Consider the following 13,008-nt stretch of genomic DNA (forward strand, 5'->3'; position numbering starts at 1 on the left):
CCTAGAAGCAGCTCTGCCAGCTTATCACTTTAATTACTGACATATATGTATCGTGCAGCTCCTGTGGCAGATTAAGTGCAGGTAAGGAGTTGTGCAAATATTAATAGCTATAGAACCTGTGTAGCTTAGATATGTCTCTGGTCACAGCTAATCATGCTCAAAACAGCCCCCACATTCTAGGCACTCTGTCCAATAATTGAAAAAATACTGGTTGTATTGTTTTATTTAAATAGGAACCATCGTGAAAATCTTCAAATTTATAACACATACAAATAAGAAGTACATTTCTCCCAGAGTAAAATAAGCCATACATTACTTTTCTCCTACGTTGCTGTCACTTACAGTAGGTAGTAGAAATCTGACATTACCGACAGATTTTGGGCTAGTCCATCTCTCTATAGGGTATTCTCAGCATGGCCTTAATGCTTTATAAAGACATTCCCTGAAATGAATTCCCTGAGATTCCCTGAGATGAATACAATGATGCTGGTCAGCCTCCCTGCTCGCTGCACGCCTTTTTGGCAGTTGAACAGAGCAACTGCCATTCACTAAGTGCTTTTAAAAATTAGAAAAAAAACCTGAGAACTCCCTATGAGAAGATGGGCTAGTCCAAAATCTATCGGTAATGTCAGATTCCTACTACTTACTGTAAGTGACAGCAACATAGGAGAGAAGTAATTTATGGCTCATTTTACTCTGGGAGAAATGTACTGGCAACATGGGGAATGGGGAGTAGGAATTAGCAGCATATGATGTAGCATGCATACTTCTGTACAGACAGAAACAGGGTGGAGCCATGGGAAAAGGCAACTGGATCAAAATATTTTAGTAAGGATGATTCATGAAACCTGCTCAAGAGACATTTCCCCCCCCCCTTGTTTGAACTAAGCATTTGTGCTATCATTGAAGGAAACAGACAAGGCTGGTCTATGAATCTTTTACACTCACATAGCAATAAAATGAATGGCAAATTATTGTCCATGGCATTGCTACCAGTGACATTTGTGATGAGAGAGGCTGCTGGAAGAGCAGAGACAGGGTGCCAAGGAGGAACATGGCTCATGTGTGTTGCTAGAGCTTTCAAGGAGGAGTCCCTTCACCGCTGTGCTTGCCACTCTGCATGATGTGGGGGGTGTCTTATTTTACCTACCCAACATTGGGGAGGCTTCTGGCTACCTAATACTGTGTCCCCTCTGGCTACTAACTATTGCAGGGTACCTCTGGCTTCCAGCTACTGGGGTTGCATAATGCTGGGGGGCACCTCTGGCTACTTGGGGTCACATTTGGCTACCTATATTGGTGGGTACATTTAGCTATGTAATACTGGAGGCCTCTCTAGCTACCAACTACTGGTGGGTATTTATGACTACCTACACTGTGGGGCTACCTCTGGTTAATTATACTGGGGATGTCTAATACTGGGAGGGGGGGGGCAGTCAGGGTTTACATCTGAGTACTTACACTGGGCGCAAATGGGCAAATAAAATGTGTGCATTTTATCCACAGCAGTACATTTTATTTTAAAACTATAATGGCTAAAAACTGGGAAATAATGACTTTTTTCCATTTTTTCTTATTATTACTGTTATTATGCATTTAGAATAAAATAATTCTTAGCATATTGTACCACCCACACAAAGCCTAATTGGTGGTGAAAAAAACAAGATATACCAGTAGATAGTTTCGTTGTGATAAATAGTGATAAAGTTATTGGCGAATTAATGCCATGCTTTTGGTGTATATGCAGAGCTTCTGTTTGGGTTCAAGGTGCGTTTGTAGTTCCTGGGGGGGCTCAGCGCATCTCTGATGGAGGCCATTCGGAGGCGGCCTGGTGTTGCGCTGATCCACCTTTTGCGCAATTTCGCAATTTGCAATTTTCGATTTTACTTGATTAGCCGCACCCAGGCTATGCATATACATAGGTTAAGATTTAGTTAGTATTAGCCCCCTCCCATGGAGGATTGACTTCTTCGCAGTGGGAGGGACGAGTACTTAATGGGTTGCTTGCAAGCTGTTACAGGAAGCCAACATCCTCCAGTGGTAGACAGGTCATGTGTATGCTCGGTGTGTATTATATCCCACAAGTGGGGCTTGCACTCTTTTGCAGGTAGGCACTTGCCTGTTTTTAAGTAGCGCTGTTCATTTCCTTGCTATGTACTAATTTAATTCATTTTTGGTCAGCTGCTCCCACTTAACAGCCATGCTTTTGGTGTATATGCAGAGCTTCTGTTTGGGTTCAAGGTGCATTTGTAGTTCCTGGGGGGGGGGGGGGGGGGGCTCAGCGCATCTCTGATGGCGGCCATTCGGAGGCGGCCTGGTGTTGCGCTGATCCACCTTTTGCGCAATTTGCAATTTTACTTGATTAGCCGCACCCAGGCTATGCATATACATAGGTTAGGATTTAGTTAGTGTTAGGCCCCTCCCATGGAGGATTTACTTCTTCGCAGTGGGAGGGACGAGTACTTAATGGGTTGCATGCAAGCTGTTACAGGAAGCCAACATCCTCCAGTGGTAGACAGGTCATGTGTATGCTCGGTGTGTATTGTATCCCACAAGTGGGGCTTGCACTCTTTTGCAGGTAGGCACTTGCCTGTTTTTAAGTAGCGCTGTTCATTTCCTTGCTATGTACTAATTTAATTCGTTTTTGGTCAGCTGCTCCCACTTAACAGCCATGCTTTTGGTGTATATGCAGAGCTTCTGTTTGGGTTCAAGGTGCGTTTGTAGTTCCGGGGGGGCTCAGCGCATCTCTGATGGAGGCCATTCGGAGGCGGCCTGGTGTTGCGCTGATCCACCTTTTGCGCAATTTGCAATTTTCGATTTTACTTGATTAGCCGCACCCAGGCTATGCATATACATAGGTTAGGATTTAGTTAGTGTTAGGCCCCTCCCATGGAGGATTGACTTCTTCGCAGTGGGAGGGACGAGTACTTAATGGGTTGCATGCAAGCTGTTACAGGAAGCCAACATCCTCCAGTGGTAGACAGGTCATGTGTATGCTCGGTGTGTATTGTATCCCACAAGTGGGGCTTGCACTCTTTTGCAGGTAGGCACTTGCCTGTTTTCAAGTAGCGCTGTTCATTTCCTTGCTATGAATTAATGGGAGGAGTGCTGAAAGATGAAAATTGCATTGTTCCAAAGGGGGAAAAAGTCCTCAGCGGACCTGAACTCAGAACTTCTCTGTTCTAAAAGATATGCAACACCATGATAAGAACAAATTGATACGGCTGATACAAATACTGCATTAAATCTGCACTGTTTCTACTTCCCGCTTTCATGTAAGCAGACATGTTGTTAACATCCTGTGCATTCAAATGAGCTTATCTGACATGGCAATCATGTGACACAGGGTGAGATCAGATTACAAGTTGTGATTAGACACAAATGAGGGGGAAATTAAACAGGCTAAACTCTCTAAATACATACAGGGTGCACTTCTCTGTTTTCCTTCTGTCCTGTGCAAGAGTTCAGGTCCACTTTAAGCAGCCAAGATTGTACTACACTGTTTTAAAACTTATTTTATCACTGCTGTTACTATTGCAGTCAAAAAATGTAAATCAAGCAAAACTCTACAGAGTCTCTTTGCAACTGTCTGAATTTAGATTGTAATTTGGAGGTTTTATTAGCAGATAGTAGAGTGGAAAATGGTAAACAATAATCTGTAAAAATAGCCGAGAAGTTAATGTTGTAGTGCTGAATTACAGCACCATATTTATTGCCATTTACCTGACCAGAACCTGAATTGAATGCCCTTTATTTTAAATTGATATGTTTATCTCTGTGTAATAATATCGTTTTAAACTAAAATGAGGTCAGTCTTTAACTGGAAAGGATTTAGGAGTTTTTCCAGACAGCAGCCATGCGGCTAGTCCGTGTCAGACTGCAAGGGCAAAGCTAAAAATAATTAAGAACAAGCAACAAAGTCCCCACTGAAGAGAGCAACTTTTGATTTTGCCAGAAGAAATATTTTAGTTTGGCTGTGAGATTATTTATTTTGATAGTTACATCCCATATAATGATGTGATATTGAGCATTTGTAGATCTTGCCATGAGTATAATTCTTTAGACACGTAGTTGAATCACAGGTAAAGGAAGAGTTTGATAATATGCTTAATTAAAACACCTTTAATAGATGCATGCTGCACTATGCAATGTATACTTTTTGAACTTAAAAGCAGGGATGTCTCTTAGCAACCCTGTGTTGACATATTGTGGCCTAAAGGTAAGGCTACAGTCTTTGCAGTCTCACAATCCTTTCCACAGTGGTGTAGATGGTTTCACGTTTGTTTTTGCTGCCTGTACTTCTTTGTATAGAAGTATATGCATTGATTGTAGCCATGGCCTTTTATGCCCACCTGACCATACATCTGCCCCTGCATTATAGGAATAATAATAATAATAATAATAATAATAATAATACCACTATTAAACATAATAATGTGACCCAGATGTGACAGCACGAGTATTACAACTGCATGTGCTCCAAATGCCATTAATATCCAGAAGGTCTGCTTATGAGAAACGCAAGTTAGCATTTCTTCTTGGCTAGGCTTGAGTAACCACAGTGCGGTCAGAATAGGTCTGACACACACACACCCCTCATTGCAGCCAGAGGTCATGATCACAGGTCAGGTGTAGGACGCATAATAAGTCAGGCAGAATCTGGGTCAGTGACAGATTCAGGACATGCACATGGAAACTGTAAAGGTCAGCTCCAAGTACTAATTGAGCATTTTTTTAATATTCTGTTGTACAGGCTGTTTTGTGGCCCAGCTCTCCAAACAACATCACAAGTCATTGACTTTCTCCACTTGTGTATGCCAGGAGACACACTGGAAAAAGGGCCCAGCTCTCCACACAACATCACAAGTCATTGACTTTCTCCACTTGTGTATGCCAGGAGACACACTGGAAAAAGAGACACACAGTCATACCATCTTGGGAAACAGAGGATTCCCAGGATTGTACCACAGCATGAGTACTGAGGGTGCTGGACCCAGGATATAGCACAGTACCAGAAACTAATTGGTGAGTATAACATTTGCAATTCTTGAATGGCTGCCTCCGGTTGCACTCTAGAGCTGGTTCCTCTAGATCAGAGGTGCCCACACATTTTCAGCTTACAAACTACTTTAAAAAATTATGAATTGAAAATAATCTACCAGTTAAAATCTACCTACAGATGCAAAGCTACAACTGCAGCAAATGCACAGCGGGAGTCCATCAGTGATTACCACCAGCTGCCAGTCAAATAGACAGATATCATAAAGTCCTCCTTAGTAAACCAAATAGAACAGTGTTTGACCAAATAGAGTCACAATATCGTGCTTAGTGTCTGGCATAATTGTAATCAGCAGTAATGCTTCTAAATGTATGGCTCCCCACCTTGAAACATCATAATCCTCAACACTGCTGTGCAAAACTTCAAGACAGGATATCGCACTAAGCTCATTCAAGTCAAAGAGACTGAGTATGATGCGCAACCAGGGCCGGCCTTAGGTTCCACAGCGCCCTGAGCGTACCAAGATTTTGGTGCCCCCCCCCTTAGTGTATCTTGTCCAGGCAGATCCCCCCTTTAGTATATATAGGCAGATCCCACCACCGTTAGTGTATATAGGCTATTAGTTCCCCCCTCCCCAATATCATGTACCCAGAGGAATGCCTAGTATTAGTTATATATAGATAATGATAATGAGAGGTGTCTGCCCCCAGTATAAGAACTGAGAAGTGTGTCCCTCAGTACAGTTAGTGAGAGGTATCCTCCAGTCCAGTATAGGTAGTCAGAGGTGCCCCCCATGTGGGTAGCCAGAGGTTTCTTCCCAGTATAGGTAGTAAGAAGTGCCCCCCGCCCCTGAGTATAGATAGTGAGATATGCCCCTATACCCAGTAAAGTTAGTGAGAGATGTCTCCCTCCAGTATAGTCGTGCCAATAAAGCTTTTTTTGGGATAAGTAATAAAGGGTTTGTCCCCCAGTATCGGTAGTTAGGGATATCTCCCTCCAGTATATGCAGTGAGAGATCTCTCTCCTGTATAGGCAGTGAAAGGTATTCCCTCTCCACTAGTTCCCAGTATAGTCAAATGTTTACATTTCCAGTATGTAGTTGTAAGATAGTGAAGAAAGGCAGTGGGGGACAATAGTGCAGATAGCAGAACACCCACAGTGCACAGTGTGAGTCACAAATCATTTAGTGACAGAGCATTGTCTGTTCCATTCCAGCTCCCGCTGCTACTCTATCTCCCGTAGTCAGCCCCGCTGTCACTAGTCCAGCTCCGAGCCTCCTGCACAAACCATAGCAAGCCAGGGAAAGCCAGACAGCAGCCCAGCACATACTTACTACTGTATCTCTGTCCTTAATGGGAAGCATCATCTCTCTTCTTTGTTGCCTGGCCCGAACGATTGCTGCACCCATGCACCGCAGCTACAAACTTTGGATAGCAGATTAGCAGATACTGACTGGGGCTGAGGGCGCCAAAGCAAAACTACATGCACGCACGCACGCTCCACAGGTCAGGGAAGGGGGAGAGGTACTTTCTCTGCCTGCACACTGCTGCTACTTCATACTGTAATAATAATAAGTGGTGGCACCCCCCAGTTAGAAGAGAGACTCGCCCAGGGCAGGAACCATACGTGCATGCCTGTAGATAGTTAGATGTGCGTCTGCAGGGGGCGGTGCTACCACATGACGCAAGAGGGACCCAGCCGGAGCCCGCATCAGCCAGGTAGATAAGGAAAGCATATGCGGCCAGGGCGGCAGCCGGCTGGGCAGGAGCGCCCCTTGGAAGCCGGCGCCCTGAGCGATCACTCCGGTCGCTCAGGTCAAAGGCCGGCCCTGTGTGCAACTCACTCAAGGCGATAGTGTGGGATCTACCCAGAAGTCCTTTGAGATCAAGCAGTAAATCACAATCTACCTAATGGGCACCCTTGCTCTAGATTGGCATCATGGGATGCTTTTAATAGTTTAAGAGCATGAATATTCCCTTGAAGCTCCCAAGAATTCTCTTTAGGGCCCAATCCCATTCCATGTAATGAGATATTGAATAGCACATGCTTCTTCTATAGTCTAGGATTTTTTTTACCTCAAATTTCTCATTTAACTAGAACAGGAGAAAGTGATTCTCTGTGACTTGACGGGACTCTGCCTGTTTCCTGTTAGGTGAAATGGCCTGTTAAGACTCTCCACTTTCCTTGTGATTATGTCATCTTTTTATGATTTTAAGATAACATTTCTATTAAAATTGCACAGTTATCTCCTAATGACTTCATTTGACTTTAAAGAAAATGTACCTGTATATATAATTTGTTATTGTATTGTAGCCTTGTAGGCGATAATCTATGAAACGCAAATTAATTTATATACTGTAACATGTAGTACTAGACTTCTGGAATTACGAATGATGTATATGTAAAGAGATGCTGATAATATAAATAATAAATAGATTTGTACTGCAGAATTAGGCCCGGTTCACATTAGCGCTTTTTTCCGGAACGTAACCGGAATGTATACTGTACAAATGGAACGGATGTGAATAGATCCAATGTTAACCTATGGATCCATTCACATGCGTCCGTTGGTATGGATACGTTCCATATGTTCCGGTCCCCGGACCTAAAAATTGCTGCAGGCCCTAATATTCCGGACCGTTCTGCTTAACGGAACGGATCCGATAAAAAAATGCAGCAGCAATTGGGGCAATGGGAAATGGAACGGTTCTTCAAACTAGTGAAGAAACGGACCATTCCATGGGGGAATGGGGGCATGGGCTGACGCGATTCTAGCGACGGGAGGGTGAGGGGAGGGTGTAGTAGCGGGGAGGGTGTAGTAGCGGGGCTGGTGGTGGGCTAGGAAGGGTTTATATATACATAATCTTCCGTAGCAGCCGGCGGTATAGGCTTCCGTCTTCTTCCTAGTCACATGACCCACTGTGTAGTCACAGCGGAAGAAGAGGAACCCTCTACCGCCGGCTGCTGCAGAAGATTAGAAATGTATTTGCTGAATGAAAACGGATCCGATCAATCATTGATCAGATCCGTTTTCATTTTGCTGATGTGAACCGGGCCCTACTCATGCTCCAGTAATAAAACAAATAAGCCACAGTTAGGCTTCTTTCAAACGGACGGCTGAACTGTGTGCATTTGAAATGCAGCTGAATGACAGCCATTGTAACACCATGCATGTCAGCGATTGACATGTGGTGGTAATACTCTGCGGAGAAAACTATTACATGTCACGTCTGAGCACGGCCGCACTCAGATATGACCCTATGGGTGGGTCAACCGCCAATACTGAGCACTTACAAGTGCCCAAACGGTAAAGGAGAGCAGCTGACAGGCAGTGATTTCACCGCCTTCAGCTGCCTGTCTCAAAGAAGCCTTAATGGTGCATTAAAATATCTTTTGTATTGCTTCTGTAGTTTTTTTTACCAATCAGTGTTTTATTAGTGATAGTAGTAGTGGTGGTAGTAGTACGCAAAAGGAAGCTTTAGAGAGGACAGTATGATAGATCAACATGGGTAGGGCTGGTTCATTTTTTAATTTATTACCCTTACTAATTTTGCAGTTAGATTAACATGTGAAAACTATTTATATAAGTTGCTTAAGCTACATACATTGCTATAAATGTATTTGAATATATAGGAGACTCATTAACCACTTGCCGACCGCACGCTTATACCGTGCATCGGCAAAGTGGCAGCTGCAGGACCAGCGACGCAGTACTGCGTCGCCAGCTGCAGGCTGATTAATCAGGAAGCAGCCGCTCGCGCGAGCGGCTGCTTCCTGTCAATTCACGGCGGGGGACTCCGTGAATAGCCTGCTGGCCGCCGATGGCGGCTCGCAGGCTAAATGTAAACACAAGCGGAAATAATCCGCTTTGTTTACATTGTACGGCGCTGCTGCGCAGCAGCGCCGTAAGGCAGATCGGCGATCCCCGGCCAATCAGCGGCCGGGGATCGCCGCCATGTGACAGGGGACGTCCTGTCACTGGCTGCACAGGACGGATAGCGTCCTGTGCAGCCCCGATCCCCAGAGGAGACAGATAGGAGAGGGAGGGGGAGAATGTCGCCGCGGAGGGGGGCTTTGAGGTGCCCCCCCCCGCAACATGCCTGCAGGCAGGAGTGATCAGACCCCCCCTGCACATCATCCCCATAGGGGGGAAAAAAGGGGGGCGATCTGATCGCTCTGCGTGCCCGCTGATCTGTGCTAGGGGCTGCAGAGCCCACCCAGCACAGATCCCAACAAACAGCGCTGGTCCTTAAGGGAGGGTAAAGGGTGGGTCCTCAAGTGGTTAAGAAAAATTAAGTCAAAAGTTAACCATAAAGGTAAACTGCACTGCTCATTCTTATGGCAGATCCTGATAATCATACTGGAAAAAAGTTGTTGACATTTCAACATATTAGACACTCGATAAACAAAGAATTTCAGCCCACATTGGCCTCAATTCTGGTAGCTATGTGAGATAAATATTTTTTTTTGTAGGTAAAATACCTCATGCGGTATTTTCCTCTTTTTTTTAGCAATTCTGAAAGATTTTTCTGCATTTCCGAACATGCGGTAAAACGTGCGGTATTTCAGGGATAAGCATGCAGTAAATAAAAATTAGTAGTCTTTAACCATAAGTTAGGATAGTCTTTGGAAGATGTTTTTTATTTTTGAAGGGGGAAGATGTATTTAATTATGTAGCAAACTATGAAAAGTATATTTATAGGCATTCCCTATAAAAAAAAAAAAAATCCAGCAAATATTTGGAGTTTTATTTCCACTATTCTTATCTATTACACAGCCTGAATAGGAACTCCACTAAAACAGCAATGGGAACTCCACTAAAAACTGCAAAATGCATACAAATTTAAACTGATAGGTAAATTACGTGCTAACATGCCCCTTAATTTCCATGAGAATAGCTATTTTTGGTAAAATGAATGCAAATTACCTCACTAATTACTTCATAATTTACTGCATGAGGTAAAACATGACTAAAACCTACCAGAATTGCTAAATGTCATTACCTCATGAGGTAAATTACCATACATGAGGTAATTTGTTTGAAAACCCTACCAGAACTGAGGCCATTGTCCTCTTTTTTCACCCCTAAAACAAATCATAATGGACTAATACAAAAGGAAAAATTTCCTCCCTCATATTCCTGCCCTCCCATGTGTGCCCTTCAACATTTCCAAATAATAATTTATAATATTTTGTGAAAGTCATTTAAAGCCAAGGAGGAAGGTGTATTGAATGGACTTAAATGATCACCATTGCAAAAAAACTGAAAATCTAAAATGCATGTGCACATACAGTATGCATAGATGTCACCTACAGTAGGCATTGTTAACATGGCAGGTCTAAACCTGTTACCTACAGGTTTTGGACTAGTACATGCCTTAAAGGGGGATTATCAAAACACTCCCTGGAAAAGACAAAGAAGCCAACAAGCTTGCCTATTTGAGTGCACACTTTTTTTTGGCAATTGGACTTTGCTACTGCTATCCTGGGAGTGATTTTGAAAATAAAAGAAATCCACATAGGTTCCCCAACACTATTACATCCACCGACTCATGAGCTCCTTGTCTTTGACACTAAGAAATATGCTAAAGCAGGGAGGTTTTACTGAGCCCTTTTTTGCATAGTTCCCCTATGTCAAGAAATGTCCAGGATGGTATTACTCATTACTGGTTTTGTTGTTAAGATGCTAAATTCTCAGATGGGCTTCATCTAGCGTGTGTACCAGGCTTTACAGGTGGCAGACTGCAGCTTACTCTGCACTGCAATATTTATTTAAAGTGTACTAACAGCTGCACAGTCTTTCATATGCCTGTTTTTTTGCTCCTTAGTATGAAGTGTAAATATATATATATATTGCTCAAAATCACTATCGGATTGTTCTCTAGTCTGGGGATATTTTGAATGTTCTCCTATTCTCCATTTTCTTCCCTTAGCCCTTGTCACTAATTGCTGTAAGCATTGCTCATTTCACTTGGAGGTCTCTCTGAGGAGGTCCATTGCTCATCTCTCCCTCCTGGCCCTGTCATGAAGAACATGCACAGTCAATAAAGATAAGCATGTTTTTACAGTGATCCTTTATTAGAAAGATCTACTGTAACAATATTGTGCTTTTCAAATCCACTTGCCACTATTTGTGGTAACAAATAGTTATTATTTTTATTAGTACAATCTCTGAAGAAAATGTAGCTCTGTTACCAATAATGCCAAAGAATATCGTACAGCAGAAAAGACATAAAACTGACTAGATAGCCAAAAGTGGAATAAAGCACATTGCTACACCTTCAGCAGAGCTGAAATTGCAGCCTGGTTGTTTGCTTGTTGATTGAATTTCTGATCTTTATGTAAACATGGCACAGTAAAGCAGAGACAGAGAGTAAAAGCACAGAGCTGAGTGTGGAGCCCCCTCAGCCTGTGGGTACATGACGCAGATGACTATGTGTGTGTGTGAGTGGATGTGTGTACAGAGAAAGGTAAGACTAACACAGAAGACAGAGAGGAGCTTTGTGTGCTCTTTCATATTCAGCTGCACTCTCCTTCTATCTCTCAGTTAGATCCAGGCATCATAAACATGCAGTGGCTCCTTCTCACTCTCCTCATCACTCACTATCAGCAGGTAAGTTCTGGTGCTTTCCCTTCATTTTCTTTACCTTTGTGACTTTAACTGAAGTTGGTTAATTCAGCATAAAAACAACTAGAGGTTCTATGGTTAGAGCAAATGCAATCCACTGCTCTAAATTCACAGTCTAGACACAGCCTTTCAACTATGCAAACTTAGCCGGCTTCCTAAAATATTTTGAGGTGGGGGCTCATTCTGAAAAATGTAGCAGCAGATTTTCCTCAGCTGTAACGCCTGTTTACAGCATACTTTCCATGCCTGAACATCAGAAGCAGTACCTGCTCACCAACTGAATCTGAAATAGAGTTTCATATGCTATACTAACATAAAATATGATCGACTTGTAGCTTGTTTCTATAGAACAGATGGCAAAGTGTTATTTTGACAATGACACAGCATGGAGATATGGCAAACATAAGCACTGGTTTGTTGAGACTTCTGTAGCCTGTATGCTAAAGCCTTGCATCCATGCTACGTATAGTTTGTGTGTGTGTGTGTGACAAGCGTGCAGGGGGTGGGATAAGTGACACATTTTATGTTTGATAACAGAATAGGAATCCTTTCTGTTTTCTGTAAACATTTCACGTTTTGCTGGTTGTTTTATTTATTTATTTATCATTTCAGCCTGCTTACCTTTTTTTAAATGAATATGGGTAGGTTTTCTCCTAGAAGATCATTTTTCACCTTGGTTTAAAATAACTTTCTGCCCTCTGCAATTGAAAAAAATGACCAGAAAGTAGGTAAAAAAAAGTACCATCAAAATTATTATTTTAATTAATTTTAATTTGCTCGCTTGCTGGTGGCTTAAAAGGCATTTTATTGAAAAAGTGAATTGAATAAGGGCCATATATGTACAAAGCCATTTCAATGGTTTCCTAACAGAAAATGTTATATGAGGAGTGACACAGTCTGTAGCTACTGCAATCACTGGATTGGTCTAGGTGGGCAAAAAGACTGAGGCAGGGGTCACACTTGTCGGCTTTCGTGCATGTTTTCTGCACAGAAAAAATTGATTTCAAGTGAGAACTTGTGTTAATCAATGGGCTAGGTCACATTTTAATGCAGATTTTGCAAGCAGAAAATAAAAAAAACTGACATCTTGTGCAATTTGTCAGTTTTCTCTATAAATTACATTATCTGCTGTAAGGCAGGGGTTACACTTGTCTTTCAGTTTTCTGAAAAGTGTAGAAAACTGAAAGACAAGTGTGACTCCTGCCCCTTGCTGCGCTCCAGTGCCTGAGAGCATTCTACGCCTTCACAGTGCTATTACACAGACGCAGAACTCTCCTGGCTGTGGGAGCACAATGGGGGTGCCAAGCTGTGCATGCGCAAAAGAGCGCAGCTTGCCAGATTAGCGTGGGAGATAACAAGAGAACAGAGTGGCCGCAGAGGA

The 13,008-nt window shown here is 42.8% G+C and overlaps 1 protein-coding gene across 1 annotated transcript in view; it reads left to right on the forward strand.

Moving 5' to 3' along the window:
- Positions 1-588: 588 nt before the first annotated feature.
- The window catches only part of CCN6 (cellular communication network factor 6), a 56,796-nt gene continuing 44,376 nt past the window's right edge, over positions 589-13,008 (forward strand). The window contains exons 1-2 of the mRNA XM_068279459.1: positions 589-648; positions 11,547-11,612. Of these exons, the coding sequence (XP_068135560.1) occupies positions 592-648; positions 11,547-11,612 (123 nt within the window). The 5' untranslated portion in view covers positions 589-591. The remainder of the gene's footprint in view (positions 649-11,546; positions 11,613-13,008) is intronic.

Source organism: Hyperolius riggenbachi, chromosome 4, assembly GCF_040937935.1.
Source record: "Hyperolius riggenbachi isolate aHypRig1 chromosome 4, aHypRig1.pri, whole genome shotgun sequence".
NCBI classification, from domain to species: Eukaryota; Metazoa; Chordata; class Amphibia; order Anura; family Hyperoliidae; genus Hyperolius; species Hyperolius riggenbachi.